Below are 26,184 nucleotides of genomic sequence, written 5' to 3'. Positions count from 1 at the left end.
TTAAAAAAAAAAAAAAAAAAAAAAAAAGGGCCTACAAGAGTTTAAGTGGCAAGATAAACTACACCATTATTTCAATCATTTAACCAAAGAAAAGAAAGTTGTTCTAAAATTTTCCTTTTTGAGGGTTCATCTATAGTTGCACAATACAGTTAAAATAGTAGGAATTTATTCAAACATATCCCTCTAAATCTTGATCATTGATACTTAATATATTCTTAATTTATTGGCTAATATTGATGCCCATGTTATGCACTTCTACATTTTTTAGAAATAAAAGCATATCTTCGCGGGTAAAATCCAAGCATTCAGGTTTTAGGCTTCCAAGTGTTTGTTTGTGTGTGTGTGTATATATATATATATATATTTGCCAAGAGTTTTTAAGTTCGATTGGTATTTTCTGGTGTATCCAACAAAGACATTTTGGGTTCACATCTCTCCCTCCCATTGTTTTAACTAACTAATTTAGTAAAAAATAAATAAAAGTTGAGGCTTGTGGATCATTAATTTGAGATTTTAATATATTAATATTAGTTTCTAAGCACATGCTACCTGAGTGCGTGCTCATAAACTTTTCTAACTTTCTCCCTAAAGCTCAACACTTTTTATTCATCCTAATTCTAAATGGATGCATTTTCTTATCACAAAATTAAATTGGAGTATGATGAGATTTAGCACAAAAAAATTAGTTTAGACACAAACAAACGCATAAATAAGTCTACCCATTCTTGTAGCATCCCATATGAAAGAATATTGATGCATAAAAGATGGACATGATTGATATTTCAATCTAGCTTCTAGGTCGCTCCCTCCAAGATCTGACCACGAAGCCACAACTCATTTTTCCCTTTATAATTTCGTTTCCCATGTTTCTTATCTAGCATTGTTATCAAGTTTTTCCAATATATACTTCTTTGTATTAGATCTTTCCCCATGTAGTTCACATATCACAGTGATTGTGTCAATTTTATTTTTAAATTGTATTTCGTTGGTATACACACACTTTGTAATGTAGAATGAGGTTGACCATATTTGATCAGTAGAGCTAAGATTGCAGACTTTGCATTTGAATTGGATTTTCGTTCCTATTTATTGATAACAAATGAAAACAAATACATATAAGACAGCCCTGAAAACCAAATACAGAGGAAACAAGAAGCTGAAAACAGAAAGAACAGGAAGCTAAATACAGTAGAGAAGTACAGACCAATAGGTATGCGCAGAGAAATTCAAAGCAACAAGTATGCAGATTGCAAAAAATATAGACCAATAGGTATGTAGAGAAATAAAGACCGTGACAAATATTTTTAGATGTCAAATATTTGAGCTTTGAGTCCCAATATTTATTTATTTCAAATATTTGTTACATGATGTGCTCCACCTGTTTTTTAAAAGAATTAAATCAATAAAATTTTCAGAAATTGTTGTTTCCTTTGAGACATGAGTTTAATAATATGAACAATTTGAAGAACCCTTTACTCTTTTGCTATGGAATTGTTGTTTTAAATGTTATGCGTTATCCTTTCTTATTTATCCGTTCATATGCATTTAGTTTCTTGCTCTTCTCATGTTTGATGCATCTTAATTTGTTATAATATTTTGCTATCTTGGAGGGTTAGTCATGTTGTTCAAGTGTTTTCCACTAGAGTCACTAAGTACATTCTCATGTTTGTAAGATTTCAATTTAATTTTTCAAAGTACAGAATTTTAAAATCTTTCACTGGGTGAATTTCTAAATGCTACTCATGCAATGACATTTTGTGTTTGTAAGGGCATTCAAAAATCAAACAAAGAGGTACTTAAGAAGATTTTTGAAAGCATGAGAAGGTTTATTTACACCAAGGACCCTGAGCAAGTCCAAGGACGAGGCTTTTGGCTTTAGTTTTTTGGAGTAACGTTTGAATCTCATAATTAACTGTTTTGTTTTGATGCTAAGCAAAAAAGTGAAGTTACCATGTTAGCTTTTTTGTGTATAAAAATTGATAGTTTTGTTTGATTGAACTTGGATCATTTGAAAGTTTTTTTTTTTTTTTGACAATTTTCTTTACTAAGATGTGTTACAATTCAAACTTAATGTATATTTCCCTTTATCTCTATTTTTACTATTCACTATTTCAGTGCTGTGTATGTGCTATACTCAATTTTCTTTACTAAATTTGCTGTGAAAAAAATGTTTTTTTTTTTTTTAAAACTTATATTGACATTGACTTGACTTAATTTTGATTCAATTTATTTTTCATTTTTATAATTATTCAATCTTTGCTGTGAAGTGTCATAGTCATTGGGGTTTTTCCCCCCATTAATTTACATGTAAGGGTTTGCTGTGGCCTGAGCCACATTGTCTAAGGAAGTTAGAACACTTTAGTGAGAGTTCTATTTTTGTTTATGTGTCCGTAGGTATGTTTTATTCTTTGGTTGATTTATTAATTATTTCCCTTGATGTGCTATATCATAATAGGTTGTTGGTGGTTGCTTTTTCATCATGATTAGAAGGTGAAGATAGAAATTACCCTTATCAATACCTGTTGTGTCTTCGTCATTATCACAAGATGTAGATATGCTTCTTCTTCTTTTTTTTCAAAACCTCATCTTGCTTAACAAACCTTATATTCATCTATTTGTACCACATATATTTATCTATTGATTTTTATGTATATAATTTTTTTGTTAAGTTGTTCAATACAAATATTTTAGAATTGTTATGAAATATTGTTTCCGTAATTAATTAAAGTTTAACAGTTTAATGTTGGTTTATTTTAACAATTAGTTAAATTATACAACATGCCCTAGAAGAATTTTAATGTATTTTATTGTCTTCTAATAAGTAAAATGACCCCGCGCATCGCGTGAGTTAAATGCTAGTTATAATAATAGCACTGTATGGCCAAATGTGCTATTTTTATTTATGAAATTTTTTATTCACACTATTGCATTAGTACATTATTCTCTCTCTCTCTCTTTGAACAAAAAAGAAAGAATAAAAAAAAAGAATTAAAATGAATATTTGAATAAAGTGGTTAAAGAATAGAAGATCTAATATATGGTGTATTGTAAAATGATGTGTCAAAATAGATAAAATAGTTTTTTAATTTGTCAAAATAGAATTTCTTTTAGAAATCCTTATGCTCTAAGTTGTCTCTTTTTAAGTAAAATAAAATAAATAAATAGATGAGTTTGAAATGAGTTTGGATTCATTAAATATGTAGAACAAATTTGAAATTAAATTGCTAAAATGTTAGTAGAATTTGAAACGAGTTTGAGATCTATATAATTTTTTTTAATAAATTTAGATTTAAAATATATAGTTTCAACCCAAATATATGAATTGAAGTGCACTGAAATGGACCGAATAGGATCCAAATGCACTGAAATGGACCGGTTTGGCCTAAAATGGACCGAATTGAAAAAAAAAGGACCGAATAAGCAAAAATAGACAGAAGGGGACCGAACGTCAAACGACGAGGTGTTTTCCATTAGACGCACTAGAAAGTAGAAACTCCTTTCAAAAAAAAAAAAAAGGGAACCATTTTCTCTTCCTACTTACAAATGGCGGAAAATCCAAAGGAAATGGAAAATCCAGAGGAAGTGAAGCTCCACAGTGCGTTCTTGGCAGATTTTGGGGCTATTCATCAGGAACTTATGGATCAAGAAGCCAAAACGGCGCAAGCTGAAGCCGCAGCTGTTGAGATGGCAGAGACATTGAAGCTTGAACTTGTTTTGCCTATTACCAACATGCAGGAAGCTAAGGCACTCTCAAAGCTCCATGAGGAGTACGAATTTAGGGGTTCTGTGGAGCTCCTCCACCAGGGTCTTTCCATGGCTGAGAGGAGAGAATCATTGGAGGTCGCTAAAGCCTACATGCTCAAACTCAGTAACTGAAAAAAAAAAAAAAAAGGTATGGTTTTGAAGTTAATACTGTGATATAAATGTTGTCATTTTGTTGGGTTTTTAAGTGACTGAGTTTTTCCCAATGGCAATATTGTTATGGAGACCAATGTGTAACTGTTCTTGGTGTTGTGTTTCTGTATAAAATGGTGTACTTGTTCATATGCTTGTGTGCCTTGTTTAAGATAGAGATGTAAAATGTTATTGTGGATCCTTGGGATTCTCTACTTGGAATAGTGAGCTATATGTTAATTATGGATTCTGGTTTAGATGGTGGATTTGATCATTTCACCATGTAATTTTAACTCTCCCCCTCACGTGTGGACTCAAATTCCTTTTTAATGAGTGGCCCAACATATGGTATTTTGAATGGGAGGTAGAATAGAGGTGACAATGATCAAATTTTGGATCTCTTATTTTGATACCATGTTAAATTACCAATTATCTTAGATAGTGGATTTAATCATTTGTTAACATAATTCTAACAATATTATTCATGTTGTCTTTACAGATTTATAGAACTTGGATTAAGTTGATGCCATTTCATGTTGTCGGCACATTTAGCCATTAAAAGTTTGTCATGTCTAATGTGGTGCTTGTGTTGATAATTCTCATATTGGTTTGGTTAGGTGGCTTAAAATTCTGATTTTAGTTTTTTTTGTATGGTTTTATATGACTCGTTTATAATTTGTTGAGTTTTAGTACTTTGTCTTTGAGATCTTAGAAATTTGACTTATGCTAACTGACTTGTTTATTATTGATTTTTCCCCCTTGGTGCTGTAGGTGGAAAATATTGGAGCAACTTTCACTTGGAGTTTGGAAATGGAAGCTCTTTTGTAATTACTTTCGCTTGTAATACTGATGTTCAATGATCTGGAGATATCTTAGCTATTTTAAGTAAACTATGGATGTTAGCTATTTTGTCTACTGCTTTACTGTTGTTATTTTGTTTGAGCGTAGTTATTATTTTCATTCTTTAATTTAGGTGATGCGATTTGCACATTAGTTGTTTGGTCAAAAGTTGAGTTAATGAAGTTGTACATAGAGTTTTTCAATGCTTTATCTGGGATTTGTTGGGTATTGGATCTTATAAACAGTGAAAACAAGGCTGACTAGTTCTTTCTTTGCTGGGAGTGCTATTGTTGGTTCTGTTGAAAGTTGCATATGAGAGAATATTGGGAACTATTGAGGAGTTGAGAGCTATTTACTACTTATGAAGTGATCTCTGTTGGTGGCCTGTCTTTTAGCTGTCTATGCATCTGGAAAGAATATGGAGGTTTTGTCATGCCTTCTGCATGAATGAAGGCTTTAGAAATTTCGACTATGACTGGCCAGATAGCGGCTATGCTTATAGGAAAAGGACTGGTCAAGTCTTGCAACTTTGCAATTGAGTTTAAATCATCTTTTCCTCTTATAAAATATGTCCGGCTTTCCCTTTTTCCTTCTTTTTTTTGATATTCAAACATCAAACCGAATACATTAAACTGGACCAAAGTCCAAACCAGATACATCTTTTGATAATTGATGTTCAATAATAGGCGGGATATCCTCAACCCAGATAACACTATCACTTACAAACTGTGCATTCCTAGCTAAAAAATGGGCTGCCATTTTGTATGTTCTACGCACATAACAAGCTTTCCATACCTGGGCGTTACACTTTTGCCTATGGATACCTTCAATGATCATCTGAATAGAGGTTGGAGGGGAGCTACAGCCCATTAACGCATCTATCACCCCTTTCGCATTGCCTTCCAGCACAACATGCTTCAGCCCGAGGTCCCCAGCAAATAGCAACCCTCTTCAAAAGCCTTAGCTTCCACTTCCAAGGCTCCTAGCGGTATGTCCAGCTTCTTACTCATCGCTCCCATTAATTCACCCCTTTCATTTCTAATTACTATACCAATTCCATAGCTGCCTAACTCTTTAAAAACCGCCCTATCCACATTTACCTTATACCAATCTCTTCTCGGTGGTGTCCATCTTCTTGTTCTCGATGGTACAGGTTGTTTTGGGGGCTCACAATGCTGACTAAATTCCTCCACAAGAGCATTAGCTTCAGACACAATTCTCCTCGCTTCTTTGCATTTTCCCTCAAATTTTGCCGCATTCTGATTCTTCCAAATGCACCACGCTATGCATGCAAGACGCTCTAATTCACCTTCCTTTCGATTTTCCCAAAACTTCCAAACCACATTAATGAAATCACGGTGAGGGTGGCAGCCCCTTTGTAAAAGACATCTTAGCCTCCTTCCATACCGCTTCTGCCATCCAGCAGTCCCACAAAGCATGACCCGATGATTCTACCAATCCACACTCATTCCCTTTAGACACCTTTCGAAGCCAAAGGCAATAATTGGTAGGAAGAATATTCTTACATGCCCTCCACATGAAGTGTCTGGCTTTACTTGGGCATTTTAATCCCCAAATAGTCTTCCAAAATTTCTTTTTTTTCTCCATATTTGATTCCTCACCTCCTACCCCTGTGCCTCTACCTCCAACTAGCCACCCGTGTGCTACATGGTAGGCACTTTTCACCGTGAAAAAACCATTTTTGGTCCATGCCCAGACCAAGGCATCGTCTGGCAAACTTTGGCTAATTGGGATGCTCAAAATAGTCTCCACTTCATGCGATAAGAAGCTGTTTCTCACAGCACTAGTATTCCAACCACCCAACTCACGGTCTAGAAGATTCTCCACTAGCTCATTTTCGGCATTTTAAGGCCGAGGGCTAACAACCATGAACGAATTAGTAGTTGGAATCCATTTGTCTGTCCATATTCTCGCTTTCGCCCATTTCCAATATTCCACCTCAATCCACGGTTAAGAACCACCCTTGCAGCCACCAAACTTCTCCAAGTATAAGATGGGTTTTTTCCCAACTGAGCCTCCAAGAAGTTTGAATCCGGGAAGTATTTAGCTTTAAGCACTCTATGGGCAAGGGAATCAGCATCTTGAGTAATCCTCCATCCTTGTTTTGCCAGCAAAGCAAAATTAAAAGCTTTGAGATCCTTAAAACCCATCCCACCATCCGCCTTCAGTGTACACACCTTCTCCCAAGCTATCCAAGCCATCTTCCTTTCCTTATCATGCTGACCCCACCAAAAGTTTCTCATCTTCAGGTTCAACTCATTGCACAAGGAGTCTGGGAGTTTAAAGCAATTCATCGTGTACATTAGGGTGGCTTAGGCAATGGCCTTTATTAGGATTTCATGGCCTGTCGTAGATAGCAACTTTTGCGCATCATTGCCTCCAAAACCTAGTCGGTATATTTCACCTCATCGGTGAGAGAGCGCACTGCCGGAGCTGACCCCAGGCCCCAGCAGTTCCATGCCAAGATGCTCATTGGGCTCGGCGGAGCTGCCACGCAGCATCCGCCTCACCGCCATCCCTTATAGACAGGTCCTCACTTTCATTGCTTTCCTGTGCCTTCACTCTCCTTCTCTTTACTTCTAGCGTGTTTTGATCTGACTCCATAAAAGAGGTTGGAGCGTTTCTTTTTTTCTGCACTGGGCTTAACTCCTTTTCTTTGCCTTCGGTCTTGCCCTCACGGGCTTTTCTCTTCCAATGCCCACTAGTTGGGCCCAACACCTCAGCACCCCATCCTAACTCCATATCATACGTCATAGCTATTGGGCCTTCCCCCTCTTTTGTTAACTCCAAGCCCATATGCCTTCCCACTTCTTTTTCTTTCTGTGCAGACTCAAAAATAAACTTTGGGGCCTCTACCTGATCTGTCACCATCCCTCCCTGCCCACGTACTTCATCCTCGATATTCAAAAGCGTTCCAGCCATGCTTTCTCTCACCGAAATAGCACAACTTTCCTTTGGGGTCTCATCAATGGTGTTGACCAACCCCTTTTCTTGATAAACCTCGTTGGTCCTTTCACTGCCCTCAGGAAACTGTGACGTGCTTCCCAACTTCTTTTCCCCGAGAAACAGCGCCACAGACGTTCCTTTGTCAAACTCCACCACTTTATTCCTCGACGTCTGCATCTTCATCACCTGGTTATTGCCGTCCGGTGTACTCCCACTCGTACCCATCCCTTCATTCCTTTTCGGGTAAGTTGGTTCCCATCCTGATCTTCTCACCGGTTCTCCTCTTATCCAATCTATCTCTTCTTTTCTCGTGCAGTCCTTCAAGTCATGCTCCAAAAGTCCGCATCGATAGCAAAAATTTGGTAAGCGCTCATATTTGAAGAGCACCCACCAATCCACCCCATCCTCACCGTTTATCTTTTTTCCCCTTATCAGCTTGCGTGATACATCCAAATTGACGCGAACCTGGAGGCATTTTCCCCACTGAACCCCCGTGTCTGCCACATCCACCTCCAAAACCTCTCCCAAGCTAGCACCAATGGCCATCCCTGTCTCTCTTGTCCTGTGTTTCAGAGGTAGATTGTGTATTTGAACCCAAAAAGGAGACCACCTGAGGACAATATCCTTTGGGTCATGTTCTCCATCAAAATCCTGGAGAAGGACTAGTTGTTTTTCATAATGCCATAGACTCATCTCGAGGACACTTCTCTTATCCCGTTCGTCGTCAAACTCAACTAAGAACATCTCATCTTCAATCACCGAGATCCTCATGCTCTTATTTGGCTTCCATAACATCCTAAAGTTCTTTCTTAGTGCGTCTAACATCACCCCTCTGCGTGATAACACCTTCATCACTAAACAGTTCTTTCCTCTCTCTTTGGCTGCCTTAGTGCAGTCCCTCCCTAGGTTTACACTCCCTCTTCCTCTTCGGTGACTCTTAACTTCTGCCATAGTGCCTCAAGCTCTTCCGCCATTGGTTCACAACCCCACTGCCTTGACGTCACCACCCAAAGGAAGGAGATCACTTCACTCCCACAAGCACCTGTGGGACTCCAACTGCCGCTACGTGCCTAAGGCTTGAAAGCACCAAAAACCGGCTTTCCCTTTTTCCAATATGGTTTATTCTAGCCCTATTAATTAGATATCCTATGTTTTTGAACTATCGTTTTCAATTATATCCCACAATAATTTTGGTTAGAATCTTAATGATACCACTGCCACTAACCACTAACTGCTTTGAATCCCCCAATTAGGCTGATTTTGCTCACCTACATCATAAGCAGTGGCTGCAGTGCCCTGAATAGAAGACTTGTATATATAACTTCTCCTTCTTAGGTTTCACATTTAGCCTTGCTTTTGTTGACCTTGTTTACTCAATTATGATTATAAAAGTTTGCAACGTCTCAGCGACAAGGTGAATCAACCATCAATAATCAGTATTAGTATAGAAATTGTCTTCTAATCTCATAGTGCTGGCAGTTGCCTTTTTGTTGTTGTCGCTGTTGTCCTTGTTTCTGTTTCTTTGTCCAGGTCAAAAATTTTCAGCTTTTCTGTGGGATATAACATTGAGTTTGTAACAGTTTATTGTCCTTGTCTCTGGTGCTCTAGTGCTCAGGTCATGAGTAATCCATTAATTGCATGAAGCAAATTAGTGTGTATTTTGTTGCCTAGAAGAGAGACCTGCTGCCAAGCTGCAATAATAATTGAGTTCTCCTTCTGCCTTGCAATGTCTTCTTAGTGAATGAAGGGTTTTAGTTGAAAATATGGCTTATACACCTAAGATGAAAGTGAGAAGCATATATCCTTCAAAGGATTGTCATAGTCCTTAGGAGTCAGGAATGAGAACCAGGCTGTTGACACAGTTCAAGTTACTCCTACTTGCAAAATTGACATTTTGTTTTTGGCAAGCGAATGTAAAAGAGAAGAACACACCACTAGGAGTCAGCAAAAAGAACCAAGAGGTGTTAACAAGCCTACTTGCAAAGTTAGGGGTTACAAAGTTTGCATCAATAGGAATTTTCTGGGCAGCCCATTAACAAAGCTTGGAAGAGAGGCTCGGATGTCCATGATAATGTACATATTTCTGGAGATTGGACCAGATTAGGATCATCTTCTATTTTAATGGATTCATTTCATGGTTATTAAATATTATAAATCTAAAGGTATATCTAATGTCATGTCATTTATGTTATTTAAAATGACATGGCATGTTGTACACTATCAAATCTTTGAAATAAATTCTAGTAAGATAAGTTTTCAAAAAGAAAATTTTATCTCGCAAACTCCGCACCATCAATTCATGAAAAATTAACACCATGTTAAATTAGCTACAAAGAAGGAGCCACTTTATCAAATTGCCACAAACAAGAGTAAATAGGTAACAACTATGAGCAATTACCTTGTAGTCGTATATATATATGAGAAAGTCTAGGTACATAACAAAATGCTACAACATTTTTGCCAAAAGTTATAATGGGTCTCGGTTTAGTATTTTATTGTTCTATTTTGACCTATAATGAACCAACACTTCAATTGTTGTGTTCTTAGAACAACTCGCTATATAGGATCAACTTTGTCCCATTTCTCGAGTTAATTACCAAATAAGAGCCATCTCCAACTCTGCTCCAATTCTGCCCCCTTCTCTTTGCCAATCAATTCAAGCCCTCGCTTAATCACACAACAATTATTGTTGTTGTTATTCCCGTCTTTCCCAATAGACTACGCCTTCAGTGGGGCCCCAAATTTTCATCTGATAATTTTTGGCATATATGTTTCTCAGTGATATATATAATATAGAGATCATCGATGGTCTATTAATCGTTTTGTTATATTACAAGCTAAATGTATACAATCTAAATCAGTAATTGACTTCAATTTGAAAGGTTAAATAACAGTTCCAAGTAAAAAATAAAAAACGCAATTAATGTTAAATTAAAATGGAGATTGTCAGCATTAGCTATTGCAATTCATATTGCCCATCATTAAGTAGTTACAATGAAAACAGTAAAAAGACAATCATCACATTTAACAATTAGTTTGTAGTCTCTCTCTCTCTCTCTCTATATATATATATATCAACTGGTACCTAGCAAACAACACCACTTAAGCTAATATTAATGACAATGATTAAAGTATAAGTAATTCAGCTCCTTGAGGTAGATTTTTCTTGAGTTGGTTGCAACATACACATACATACCTTCAAAGAAAGATAGATATGGCAATGTACTTTAATACTAACATTTTCCTCGACTTTCTTTGCCATTACTGTAATTCTATTCTCTAGTAACAACAACAATATGGTTGTTGGCCTAGGTGGCTGGCAAGATTTGAAATATAAAAGTGTTGTTTTCGTTAATTAGAATGTGCCAAAGATAAACCTATTATTAGTTGCAAATCCTGCTAGTCACCTTGATAACCTTTGTCAACAACCATATTGTCGCTGTTACCAAAAAACAGAATCACAATAATCCATGGCAAAGAAAGCTAAAAGGAAAATGTTAGTATTGAAGTACATTGTCACATCTATCTCTCTTTGAATGTATGCATGTGTGTGTTGGTTTTGTCAATTGGGGTCAATGGGGTGGTGATAAGAGGTGGTTTTTATAGGGGTTTGGTTGGTTTTAACTATCACTTGGGTAAATTGGTGGTTGGTAGGTTGCATGATGGAGTTCTTGTTTGATAACTTGTTAAAATTGTCATGATTTATGTTGTACATGATGAGTTGTCAATAGTTTTGTTGGATGTAACTATTGCATGGATTAATTGGTGGTTGCCGTTGGTAGGTTGCATGTTGGAGTTCTTGTTTGATAACTTGTTAAAACTGTCATGATTTATGCTGTATATGATGAGTCATTAAATTATTGGTGTTAGTTTGGTTAAGTTGGACTAGGGTTCTTGCTAGTTTATGATTTTATGAGATTAAGAAATAGACAAATTAGGATGACTGTTTATTATGGTTGCTTCCGGAATTTTTATTGTAAGCCATGATGATTAAAATGGCTAATTAGCTGCCTATTAATTAATATATTTTAACACGACTAATGTACGTATAAAAATCCGTACATGAAAATATGATCATTTGCTATTATTTTTATGATTTTATGTGTAATTGTGTCAAATCTGTCACTTTGAAATTTTCTGTATTAATGTGATTAAAAATCTGTAGTAAGTCATATATGTTGATTGCGGAGGGTTAAAATACTCATGGGACTTAAATTTAGAATCAAGTTTTACAGCAATTGAGTTTTTATTATAAGAACAATGAATTTTATTTTAAGATCTCAAACCTGTCAATACAGACTCTAGTTTACAGACTTGTGGAAATTTAATAAGTTATAGAGAATTTGTCTCTAGCTGAAAGCTTTATGATATATGTTGAACTTATACGAGTATGTCCCTGTGAAATAGAGTGATAATTGGACAATGGTTAATGGGTCAAATAACATTAATAGGAAATCTGACCTGCAGGGAAACTAATTTACAGTAAATAACCCAAAATGAAGAAGCTTTAGATAATTAATTTATTCTAGAAGTAGCAAGATTGGTTTAAGTTGGAATTATGTATGCTTCATAAATGCCATACACCTCTATATTAATAGAAATCCATCATTTTTTCTTACTATTCATAATCAATCATCTCAGAATTTTGACACAAAAGTCGTGTTTTTGAACTTTTTTGTGATTTTGAGTAGATATAGAACAATGACATGTATATACTTTCACAACATGTATGTACTGTCACAATCAAGATACAAAATCCTAAGCTCAACATTTTTTTTTTTTTAAATTTCAAGCAAAATGGAGGCATGCATATACTGTCACATTCAAGATACAAAATCTTCAGCTCAACATAATTATTTAGTATTTATTTATTTATTTTCAAGTAAAATGGAGAGATTTCATAAGGTTTTTTTTTTTTTTTTTTGCCCAATCAACTCAATATGTATTAGGGGGCATGCTAAGATCAACATCAAACTAGCAAACCACACATTCCCAGCCATGCCTATTTCACCGTACATGTTCAATCGCTTTAATGTCTCACTTGATTACAGGTTTATCTTGCTAAGCTCACTTGTACTAGGTTAAGGTGCATTAATATTGTACTATTTAAATTTTTTTTTTTTTTTCCATAATAAGTTAAATCCTACATAAATATATAAATAGAACCCAGCATCCACAAGCAACCAATGAACTAATTATTGTGGATTTCAGTTAACTCAACTAGTAAAGTCTCTGATGGTTGAATAAGAAATTTGAGGTTCAATCTTCGCCTATACTAAAAACTAATTGGTGTTTTAGTTTAATGATAAAAAATTATCATCAGGAGCAGACATTATAGGTTGAAATTCTTCAAAAAAAAAAAAAATTTATTGATACCTATATGCACTGTAGCTTTGACTCATTAACATTCTTTATCATGTACGTCAGTTAACAAGTAACTTTTAAACCGTTAATATCCTTGAACATGTACCCTTATGTAGTAGTTTAACAAGACCCCTCTAACCTTTCACTTAATTAGAACCAACCACAGAAAAAATGTGTGCCCGAGCCTGTTTGGTACATGTGTTTAAATACATGTTTTCAGTTTTTAAATAATATTACATATATTTTCACACTTTTTTACCTACATGTATTTTGAAAAAAATACAAACAACATTACTAGAATAACGTTACCAAACAGTCCCAATTATCGACCCACCAACTAGTGCTTAAACATGATGTGTTCATGAGGCTTATAGTTAACGCCTTTGAGTTGAAATGATGCTCCTACCTCCCCAGCTATTGTTCACTAAATAAGTAAATGTAATTTGTAAAATTTTAATTTTAGCTTTTACCGACTCAAAAACCTACTTTATTTATTTTAACACTTTACTTCACAATATACCATACATAAAAAGTTCTATTTTTTTTTATTACTTTATTCAAAATAATATAAAAAATTCATTAAAATAATAATAAAAATCTCCACAAACACCAAAAGCAATTAGCCACTTCATCTAAGGAGTATAAAAATATTTTTTTTGTTATAAGTTTTGAGCTACAATAAACTACCATCTATGGCAATCTACCATAGCTTATTTGCCAAAATGTTTAGGAATAGTAACATTGTTGTAATGTGTTTTTTTGTGGAATGAGTTACTAAAATTTGAGTTTTTAGCTTTAAAGAGCTTTAGTGTGTGCTTGGCAAAAATTATTTTTGCCAACTTATTTTACTATTCAGCTTATTTTTGCAACTATTCATGAGCCCCACCACACTTTTTGGTATTATTCATAGGTCTTATTTTACTATTTCAGTTAACTTTTACCTTTATCTAAGATACTTTTAGCAAAAAGTTTTCAGTTTTAGCAAAATAAGTGAATTCCAAAAAGATCCAATTGTGAATGCTCAGCTCCTTGTTTAGTGTCCCATTAAAGCATACCAATGTCTAAGGTAAAATAACTTTTACTTTTATCTAAAGTACTTTTAGCAAAAAGTTTTCAATTTTAACAAAATAAGTGAATTCCAAACAGACCCAATTATGAATGGTCAGCTCCTTGTTTAGTGTCCCATTAAAGCATACCAATGTCTAATTATTCCTTTGAGATTGATACAAAGTTCAAAGTTTGTAAATAGTAAACAATTTGAAGGTAAAGCTTTATAGAAGTGCCAATTTTGTTTAGTGAAATTGAATTTAAACACACGTAGAGATCATGATGAGATCAAAACTTCAGCTCCAATTTTACACTAACTAATATGACAATGGAGTATGATTCTTTATTTGGGTTGTAAGTAAGAAACATTTTCACTGTTTAAATCAAATGAAACCTTGAAGAGCATTAAGAATTTTAATGAAGCTAAGCATTCATTGCCCCCAAATAGATTTCATGTGGATTTTTAATTTTATTAGTACCGGTAACTAACTAGCTTGCTCATGAATATGCATGGAATACATTTACGAATAAATGTATATTAAAGTTTTACCAATTATATATATATATATATATATATATATATATATATATAATACTTGTATATTTGAAAATATGAAATAGCTACTAATAAAATGAATATAATTTTATTTGAAGCAAATGAAAAATCATTTAAATTATTATCCATGAAATTCTCAATTATAGTTTGTCCAACCACTATTTTTATAATAATAATAATAATCATCATCATCACATCATCATCATCATCATCATCATTGAAATGAATCAATGATTGTGATTTTTTTTACAAGGTTTATTAATTTTATTCTATGGTTTTCTCACTTATTAACTCATTTATCACAACAAATTAAGAAATTAAATTGTACCCCTCGATCTTTGTAGTGTAGTAAATAGCTACACCAAAATTAAAAAAATTGAATGGGACACATGGCGTAAAATTAGACTCTAATTTGAGATATAATTGGATTTTTCTTACAATTATATATATATATATATATATATATATATATGATATGCTTACATATTCAATTAATTTATATCTCTTGCTATAAGCTTTGGACCTTTATCAAACTCTTTCATTGGTTTTCAGGCATGTAACATGTATAAGGCTTTTAACAATTTTTGTGCATAGGATCTAGAAGAGAAAAAGTTTGAGTTATGAGGTTAGTATAGCTAGAAGGCAAATTAACCTCATGCAATCAAAACTTCCAAAGAGCTAAATTTACATCAAGTGACTTGCAATGATGTATCTCCTAACAGCATGTTCTATTTACTTCATTTCAAGTTTGTATCTCTTTGTGTACAGTTATATAATGAAAATCAATGTAGAGAATGGGCCCCATAACTTGAATTTTCTTTTTCTTTTTTTGTTAAATAAAAAAGGTGATTTTCGATATAGACTTATCGACTCCACGCCACGTCATGGCAATAAGTAATACCACGTGTACTATATGGGCCTTGCTGGAACTATCGCTCAAACCATTCCTCTCTAGGTGTAGGAACAAAAACTCTTATCATCAAGACACACCCCGTGTGGTCCATAACTCCAATTTTCAACACCTAGTTTTAATTAAAAATATATATTGTAGGCAATGTATATATTACAATTGTGATTTTGATATGTCTAGAACTTTATCATGTTCTATGTGAGTTTAGTAGAATCCCCCCCCCCCCCCCACACACACACACACAAATCCTGAATTTGCATTATTTGGTTTCTTTCTCCAATGCTGTTGAGTCGATGAGTTTTCACGTAATTCGGTAATTGTGTTCGTTTTATTAAGAATTCTATATATTGTGTGCTCCGTGGGCTTTGTTTAGTGTCCAATAAAAGGAACAGTATCCAGTTTCTCCTTTGAAGTTGATACAAGTTGAAGATTTGAAATTACAAAGCGGGTGGAAGTGTCAATTTGTTTATTGAACTGAAATCAAACATATGCAGAGATCTTGGTTTTCCTCATTTTAAAAGCATCACCATGTGGTTAGGCTTAACAACAACTAAGTTCTCTTAAACCAAGCTTCATGAATGTTATTATCAATTTCTTCCCCTTAGAAATTCTCTTATTCCAGTGGGTTCATTATACCAAAATCCCCATTGGAAAAACTAGATTCCAAGGCAAGAAGAAACCATGAAAAAACATTGAATGGCTTTGATTTGACTCACCAAGTTGCTAAGAAGTATACCATAGACATGGATTGAGATCAGATGCAATATTTACTGCACCTGATGCGATAACAATGAAGTAGTTGGGATTAAAAGTTAGAAAAAGAAACTTTTTATCTCAACCATTAAATAAATAAATATAGAAAAGAAGTAAAAAGTTAAAGTTTAATAGTTAAAAATGTAAAAAATTTTGTGAAGAAAAATGGATAATTGCACTGTGCAATTGCATGATCTCAATCCTATGGACACATAGAAGCATTCCAATTCAAAACCGAAAGCTTACAAAAACTTGCAATCGTTATCAGCCAAATTTAACGGGTCTTCAAGAAATTTTCTTAATGGATCAACTAAAAAAAAGCTCACTAAAGCCCATTGTGTATCACCCATTCTTTCACTATGGCCCAAGGCCTTCAATAGTTCAGCCTAGTACTATTTAATGATTTATTAATTCTTTGGGTTGATAAAGTATTTACTCTATAGTGTTTGAGCCCATATCAGGAGCCATAAGAATTTCAAAATGTTAATAAAAATGGGCTAATAATACGGGCCAATAAGAAAAACACAAAAGGAAGAATTGTTGGCCATCTCATACTCAATCTCAGTGGACCTAAAGCCCAAGTATGAGATGTGCAAATCAGTGCGGTGATTTCATTGGGCTCCGGCTCCCTAGCTGTTGTTCATTAATAAGTAAACGTAATTTGTAAAATTTTAATTTTGGCATCTGTCTTGTCAGTTAGCTCCATGAATTTTGTATAGTGTTCCACAAAAGCATAACAATATCTAATTCTTCCTTCGAGATTTATAAAAGTTCAAAGTTTGTAAATAGTAAACAGTTTGAAGGTAAATCTTTATGGAAGTGCCAATTTTTTTTAGTGAATTGAATTTCAACACACGTAGATATCATAATGAGATTAAAATGCTTTCAGCTCCAATTTTACACCAATTGATATGACAATGGAGCATGATTCTTTATTTGGGTTGTAACTTGTAAGTAAGAGACATTTATTTACACTATTTTAATCATTGTGTTAATGTTGTGGGTCGGGTCTTTATTAGTAAAATCTGGGTTTTCAAAGTTTTACTCAAAAAATTGGTTTATTTATTTATTTTATAAATACATTTAAGCTAGGGCCTAGGCAGGGTCAGGTAAGAGGCCCCTTTGTAGTATGGGCCTGATCTTTTTAGAAAGGTTGATTGAAAAACTAACTTTCACTTGTTTAAGAAAGAAAGATAGAAAAAAGAGAAATGAAACGTTTGAAGCCTAGTAACCATCCCAAGTATCTTATGTATACATCAAAGAGGAGTACTATGTCATTTACTTATTTACTAAATGTATAATGTAGGATAGTTAACTTTCCTAGACATTTGGACTATCTTCTATAATTTGGCATTTCAGTCTATATATCATTGCATGTTATTAATGTATTAATTTGATAGGTTGGTTTGTCCACTTCTTTATTTAGTACTAAATGTTCTAGACATATATAAAAAAAGTTGATAAAACTGCCTAACAAGTTGCTACACAGTTCTGTAGAAAAAAAAAAAAAAAAATCAAACAAACAAACAAACAAATCAAAAATCTATGATTTGCCTAGGGGGAAAAAAAAACCTATAGCCACATTTTATAACCGAGTTTATAAAACGTAGCCGTAACCAATTTTTTTTAAAAAAATACATACCTATAGCCGCGTTTATTAAACGCGATTAAAGTCATATTAAAAAAACATTTAGCTGTGTTTTCAAAACTATGCTGTAAGTAAAAGACCTATAACTGTGTTTATAAAACGCAGCTTAAAAACTCCCTATAGCCGTGTTTTAAAAATGCAACTAAAATAATTCCTCTAGTTGTGTTTTTAAAACGCGGCTATAGGCTAAAGACTTTTACTGACATTTATGAAAAATGCGACTATAGACTAAACGGTGTATGGACAACACTACAAAACGCGGGTAAAAAAACATGGGTATAACTCAAATGGACATAAATTTGTGTTTTTAGGAGCTACAACCACATTTTAAAAACATGACTGTGGAACTGTTTTTTTGTAGTGGTACTTTCAACAGTATCAGGCCCATAATAAGAATTGTTTGGGTTTTTCTTTTTTTCTTTATTACCAAATCTTTCCCAATATAAATTCCATTTTAGGAAAGTTTTAAGGTCAAAATGAAAATATGAAAACGTTATGAAGCAACATGAAAAAAAGGAAAATATGATGGCATGCTAGCAATTAAAGTGAAAACATGGGTGATAGACCCCAAAAGTGTGAGGGAAGTGAGAACTTAATCCAAATTCAAAAACGTGTTTCATTTCAAAGACATGCATTCTGCAATTACATTTTTAAAAATGTCTTCTGCACCTCAGCAAAAAAAAAAAAAAAATAGTGTTTTGCATTTCTTTGTCTCTCTGTCTTCCTCTTTACAAGAAAGTGAGAGAGCTCGTTCTTGTGTATATATATAAATATAAGTGTCATTCTAAATATTAGAGCACTGATCTACTTTCTCACACTCACCCCTAACCGAAACCAAATCAAGAGTGAGAAAATGGGAGGAAGAAAAAGAGGGAAATACATGAAAAGCACAGAAACACATGTAGATGTAGGCCACAAACACAGATACACATGTAGATGCAGGCCACAATGAAAATCACAATGTTGATCAGAGAAGCACAATTCACAACAAAGATGCATCCCAAAAACTATACACTTGAATCTAAATATCAAGACTGCACAAGGGTACACCTTTAGATGAATTCATTCATTGATTTCTACAACCAAAAAACAAACAAACACAGAGAACCTTTTAACTGTACTCAACTAAATCTTGAAACATCATGTGGTTAGGAAGCAAAAAATCACAAGTCAATGATACCAAGGTGGGAGACAATTACAATAGAGAAAAAAACATGTTGCAATTACCATGGTGCTACTATACCCACTAGCATCTCTAGTATCCTTGTAAGATACTCCAATAACAGTATTTAGAACAAAAAAACATGTTGCAATTTGTCTTACGTGATTACATGAAGCACATCACTAATCACTATACGCAACTCAAAGATGTAATGGGTTCTGCTTAACATATTTACATATTTTTGAACATTCTGTCTTCTTTTTTTTTTTTTTTTTTTTTTTTAACGTTTTGAACTCTCTGCCATAGCTAAAAAAAAAAAAAAAAAAAAAACAAACACAAAGAACCTTTTAACTATACTCAACTAAATCTTGAAACATCATGTGGTTAGGAAGCAAAAATCACAGGTCAATGATACCAAGGTGGGAGACAATTACAATAGAGAAAAAAACATGTTGCAATTACCAAGGTGCTACTATACCCACTAGCATCCCTAGTATCCCTGTAAGGTACTCCAATAACAGTATTTAGAACAAAAAAACATGTTGCAATTTGTCTTACATGATTACATGAATCACATCACTAATCACTATACGCAACTCAAAGATTTAATGGGTTCTGCTTAACATATTTACATATTTTTGAACATTCTGTCTTCTTTTTTGTCTTTTTTTTTATATATAACGTTTTGAACTCTCTGCCATAGCTAATCCTTCTAGATAAACTCAAAGATCGCCTCTACACCCTGCGGCAAAAGCACAATAAAAACTAACAAGTTACTGTATAATAAGGAGTATTATTAATAAAAATTAACAAACATGACTACAATGTAACAGTAAACTAGTACAACAACTAAAATCCAAGATGAACAAAGCGACGCACACGCAACATTATACAATTTCCCACAGCAAAAATGTAAAGAACATATAAGGAACAATAGCAAGTTCTTGAATTTTAATTCTTTAGTAAAACAACAGCAAATATTATATGACATACAATTTTCATGATACAATTTTAATTCTTTAGTAAAATATAAAATCTACAATTATTCTTTAGCAAATATTATATGGGTCATTAAAAAAAAATTTGAATTGCATATTGTGGTGAACACTCTGAAGTCTGTACAAGTGGTAGGAAAATTTGAAATGTTGTGAAACTATTGTAATTTTTTGTTAGCTCCCAAGCTTTATTGAGCCCATAATTCTTAAGGTGTTTGAATGAAAATGTTTCCAAAATGTAGCTGATAAAGAGAGAGACTAGTGTAAAAGACTAGCCCAATCTTCTTAACATCTCCATAAATTTTGCTTTCAATTTCTTTCCACCTTCCACATTTTGTGATTACACTAAGAGATTACTCCATGTAACTACATACTGCATGTGTCAAGTATTGCCAGATTATGACTTAGATAATTTTAGGCTAATTTAACAATTAAGATCAATTAGTTTATAAAAAATATTAAGTCCAATTTCGCAAGTGATTAATCAATTAACATAAGCATGGATAATAGCATGTAAAAATAGAATTTTAAATCCACACACACACAATTAAAACACAACCATAACAAATGTAGGCAATATTTTAAGAGGAAAACCTCTTCCTAGTCTCACTTCCAAAAATGATTCACTAGAATGGATAGTTGTAGTACATATTATTCACAAAACCCTCTAAGTCAAGTAGTAATTATGTACTTAAGCTTTCCAAACTCTTGCTTGCAACTGACTCCGCAAATCCATTCACTACTCTAGCTCCCGAATCTGCAATTAAGCTCCAATTGCAATCTCCAAGTCTGCTTAGCTGTTCTATGGTGGTTCCAATGCTTCCCAAAGCTCTAATCAACACTCACAACTCAAAGGTAGTGATGGTCTTAATCTTATTTCATGAAATATGGCTATTTTCCTAGGTTTCTTTCACACCTTAGATAAGAATTAGGGTTTAATTCCATGGGAAAATGAGATATATAAGATGGGAAAAGACTAGAATAATAAGGGAACTCATAACTAAATTCTCTATAGTTTTCATGTTTTTGCTCCCGTGAAGTGGCTATCTCAATTGCTATTTCACCAGATACATCTTCAATTTCGCTCAACTGAAATCTCATGTCGTACAATTCCATTTTTAGCACTTGTACCTCAACCCAAATACACATAGACCCACAAAATAAAAATTACAAGGTAATTTATGCTTAATTACAATAAAACTTTGGTATGGAATATGCCAACACTCTAAGATCCTAACATCCATTTATTTTTATAATGATTATAATTTTAGACTATCATATCAATTTGTATAATTGTAATATTAAAATTTATAATAGTCCTAATAATTCTCATTACCAAAAAGATAAAGAGTCGATGGCTATAATTGTCCAATACTAGTTGCATTAAATTTTACAACGGAGTAGTGATCTCATAAAATGTAACAAGCTTGTGCCAGCTGATAAAGCTATGATATCACACCAAAATTGTTAGTTCCTATTTAATTAGCATCTATGAAAACAAAAACTAAATCATTATCAGAGTACTCCACACCCTTTAAGAGGTGGGCCCTTGATGATTGTTCTTAATTTGGAACCACACAACACTCTCCAAACGTGTACTTAAAAATCAAATCTAATATATTTCACACACTTAGATGAGACAACTATATATATATATATATATATATAGCCCCTAATATTATATGACATACAATTTTCAGACCCTTTTTTGACAGAACAGTTATTTAAGAAAACTATAAAGATAAAGAGGCTAGAGATATACCTCATGCCCTCGCCCACCACATATCCCTCCTCCGCCGCGCCCTCGCCCTCCTCTGCTGCATAGCCCTCCTCTACCACATCCTCGATATTGCCATCCTCTGCCACATCCTCATCCTCGCCCTCCTCATCACCATCGTCCTCGCCCTAGCGTTAACCTTGACCCTGACCCTGACCCTGACCCTGACCCTTGCCATTGCCATAGCCGTCACCCACTCCCGCACCCTCGGCATTCCCGATTAGAACTTTCTTGCACACACGGCAAGTCTGATCGCCCTCGCCCGGGTTAGTAACAGTAGCGCAAATATTGCATTTGATGTCACCGGGTTGCATCGCATGATGCACATCGCGTTAGTGGAGGTCTAATTCGCAAGAGATGTACGCAGATCTACACTTATTGCAAACATGGATCTGTGTATCGATGCAACCGGGTGACATCAAATGCAATATTTGCACTACTATTACTAACCTAGGCGAGGGCGATCAGACTTGCCGTGTGTGCAAGAAAGTTCTAATTGGGAATGGGTGAAAACCTAAGAAAAGCTCTCTTTCAGTCTAATTATATGATGTAAAAAGAGTGTGTGAATGAAAACCCTAGTAGAAAGTTATTAAATACTAATAACCAAAATAATAAGTGAACCCATCAAAAAGTAAAATAATAATAATAATAATAATAATAATAATAATTATTATTATTATTATTATTATTATCATTATTATAGGTGAAATTACATATTGATAGCTAAAATGACTATTAATTATTTAGTCGGATATTATCATTTCTAATATATATATATATATATATATTATACTAGATACTTTCATTGAAAAAAAAAAAAAAACCTATATAGTTGACACAATATAATGTTGAGGTGATCATAGTTATTAAACTTAGATTGACCCAGCCATCGAATCAGCCATGATGATGTGACTTTTTTTTTTTTTTCTTTTAATTCTTCTCACTATACCAAAAAAAAAAGTCTATTACATCAAGTATTAATGCAACAAAATATGTATAGTAGTATTAGACTATCACATCTACAAGTTAAAATTATTGCAATAGTAACTTAAAATTTTAAATTATTGTATCTACAATAATAAGTTGCAATAACTTATAATTTTCAGTTGTAATAAAAACTTTAATATATTAGAAAAAAATTGTTAAAATAACTTAAAATGAAGAAATCATTGCAATAAATTGATACAAATTATTTTTGAAATTTATTGCAATGAAATTTTGAACTTGCAATGAAGTTATCATTGCAATAATTTGATATTAATTCTTTTACAATTTATTGTAATAACAAATATGAAATGCAACAAATATATCATTGCAATAATATTGTAATAAAATTCGTGAAGTAATAGCCTCTCTCTCTCTCTCTCTCTCTCTCTCTCTCTCTCTCTCTCTCTTCTCTCTCTCTTCTATATATATATATATATATATATTCTCATTGCATCAAAGATGTCATTAAAATATTTAGAGTTTATTGCAACACAATTTTTAGTTGCACAAAATTATTACCTCAAATTTTATTGCAACACCTTGTATCAACTATTGCAATAACTCTAATGTTATTGCAACGACTCTAATGTTATTGCAATGATTTTTTTCATTGCAATAAACTTTTTTTTTTTTTGGTAGTTATTCATCAAGTTTTAATTGCTATAATAGACTTGTTGATAGCACCACACCATCACTCTGACCCTTGCCATGCCTATCGCCCACTCCCTCACCCTTGGCACGTTACTTGACAGTAGAATCCTATACCATACTATTCAGCAAGCCTGATCACCCAAGTTAGCAATGGTAGCACATATATTGCATTTGATATCTCTTGCTCACATTGCGGAATGCACATCGGCTTTATGGGGCTCCAATTGGCTTGACCTTCTATACGCTAACGCAGACTCATTATAAATATAAACTCCTTGTCAATATCGTAATACAAGCCACAAGTAAATAGAAAAGTTTTCTTTGCTCAAGCTAAAGCAAAAGTTCGACAAATTTTTTTTACATGCACTTGTACCAACCAAAATCAACTTGAAAACCCAATTTTTTTTTCCTGATAATAGTGTCAGGCCGACTATGCAGAACTTTAGACCTACAAACCATTGCCTTGTATAAAGACAAGATCTCCCTATACTCAGCTTAAATAAAATACATATTAAATAAATCGGTTTCATATGATCATCATCGATTAATATGATGGGGAAGTGAGCAATCTTGCTCCACTCTTTTCCCCTCTTCTCATTAGAGCACTGTTCCTTCAACAAAGGAGACTACTCATCAATCCTCAGTGTGGCAGCCCATCTCTCTAGATAACATGTAATTGAGGTCAAGGCAGAAAGTGATTGTCGCACCATTCCTCAGCCAGTCCTTTATTAAGTGAAAATTTTTTCAGATATATTTATCAAAAAAATAAATGTACAAATAAATATAAATGTAATCAAACTAAAATGGGTAGAGTGCAACATTACAACACATTACTTGACTATAAAACAGGGGCGTGGGTCACAATTGATATCTATAAATTCATAAAAGATATGTTTTCAGTCAAATCGAAAAGCTGAAATTGGAGCTATGAGGCATCATTCTGCATTTCGCAACATTACACCACTGTATATACAGTCCAAATATGAAGTAAATAGAACATGCTAACAGGACAGATGTCATTGCAGCTCATCGGATGTAATTTAGCAATCTAGAAGTTTTGATTGCAGGAGGCTTACTTGGTTTTGTATACTGTTGTCTGAGGNATATATATATATATATATATATAAACTCCTTGTCGTGCTTGAGGGAATTATGTAACTCCATTTCCTGTAATTGGTCTCGCAAGAATGGTAGTAATTACAGCTTTGGACGTGTCAATTACTATCATTCATAATAAGTCCCTTTTTCTTAGTTTTCCCTCTTGCATTTCCTTTTTTTCTAGTCTTTTATATGACACCCTTATTTATTTTTGTAAAATCCATGTTTTTTGTTAGCTTAATTTTGAGAAAAATTTAATTATTCTCATTTTAATGGATATTTCTGGCTTAAATGTGTGATTAGAAACCACTTGAACTCCTCTACATTTTGTGAAAGCTGCATTTAAAGTCAACTTGCGACCTTAAGCAACTTGAACGGCCCACGAGTGACATGTGATAAAAGATCCAAAGAGACTGTTATTGCGACTATCTTGTGACCAGATAGCCCACGACATTGAGAGTCAACTTGCAACCTCAGGCAACTTAAATAACCCGCAAGTGACATGTGGTAGAAGATCCAAAATAACGCGACCATCTTGCGACTAGACAGCTCGCGACTAGGTCGCGAAATATTAACTAGCAAACTGCTCTATTCTTATCCTTATTTTTTTTTTTTGCCCACATTAAAAATCAAGACTCACACCCTTTGCATGTGTGAATGACATGTATGTGTGTGAGCTAAGCTTATAAAAAGATGAGAGAGCTTTACGTTCATCCCAATTCTTTTGTATGAGAGAGTGGCTTAATAGAATTCCAAGATTATTTTTTATATTAATAAAGCCAATGAATTAAAGCTATCTTAAAATTATACTAAATTTTTTTTTTTTGTTAGACTTGTTTCAACTATTTCAAAAATAACTAATTTGAGTATCTCCATACTTGTTCCTGTTGTGTGCTGAGGGGTTCACATCCTTATTGGATAAAGCTAAAAGGGAGGGGCAGCTCCATGGGGTTTCTATATGTAGAAGGGCTCCTTCCACCTCTCATTTGCTATTTGCTGATGACTCGCTTTTATTTTGCCAAGCAACTCAGGATGAAGTGCATACCATTTCTGAAGTATTACAATTATATGTTGCCTCATCTGGACAATGTATTAATCTTGAAAAATCATTAGTCTATTTCAGTAGCAATGTGAAGGAAGAGCGAAGACAAGGGATAAAAGATGTATTGGGGGTAAAGGAGGTGGAAAGATTTGAATCCTATTTGGGTTTGCCTAACTTGGTTGGTCGGTCGAAATACCAAACTTTCTCGTTTCTAAAAGATCAAGTGTGGAAAAAAAATCCAAGGTTGGAAGGGTCAATCATTATCGAGAGTGGGTAAGGAGATCTTAATCAAAGCGGTGGCTCAATTCATCCCCACTTACACTATGGGGGTTTTTCAACTACCGATGAAACTTTGTGAAAAACTTAATGCTATGTGTGCTTGGTTTTGGTGGGGGTAGATTGACAATGGAAGGAAGATCCATTAGAAGAAGTGGAGTGTGTTGGCTCAATCAAAAAAGGTTTACATAGCTTCAACCTAGCTATGTTGGCCAAG

At 33.9% G+C, this 26,184-nt stretch overlaps 1 protein-coding gene and 1 long non-coding RNA gene across 2 annotated transcripts; one reads left to right on the top strand and one right to left on the bottom strand.

Moving 5' to 3' along the window:
• The first annotated feature begins 3,507 nt into the window (after positions 1–3,507).
• LOC112020826 (uncharacterized) lies at positions 3,508–4,944 on the top strand. Its single transcript, XR_010628342.1, has 2 exons — positions 3,508–3,892; positions 4,666–4,944. It is a non-coding gene; the product is annotated as an uncharacterized LOC112020826 (long non-coding RNA).
• A 1,637-nt stretch (positions 4,945–6,581) lies between these two features.
• LOC112018481 (uncharacterized mitochondrial protein AtMg00310-like) lies at positions 6,582–7,049 on the bottom strand. Its single transcript, XM_024051015.1, has one exon. It carries the CDS (start codon positions 7,047–7,049, stop codon positions 6,582–6,584), a length of 468 nt encoding a protein of 155 aa, XP_023906783.1.
• Positions 7,050–26,184: the final 19,135 nt, after the last annotated feature.

Source organism: Quercus suber, unplaced genomic scaffold (genome assembly GCF_002906115.3).
Source record: "Quercus suber isolate HL8 unplaced genomic scaffold, Cork oak 2.0 scaffold_48, whole genome shotgun sequence".
In the NCBI taxonomy this organism is placed as follows: Eukaryota; Viridiplantae; Streptophyta; class Magnoliopsida; order Fagales; family Fagaceae; genus Quercus; species Quercus suber.
The sequence above is the reverse complement of the archived record's forward strand: the minus strand, read 5'-3'. Positions and strand labels throughout refer to the sequence as shown.

Coding starts and splice junctions, on each gene's coding strand:
- LOC112018481 (XM_024051015.1), bottom strand. CDS start 7,049: ATGAATTGCTTTAAACTCCCAGACTCCTTGTGCAATGAGTTGAACCTG.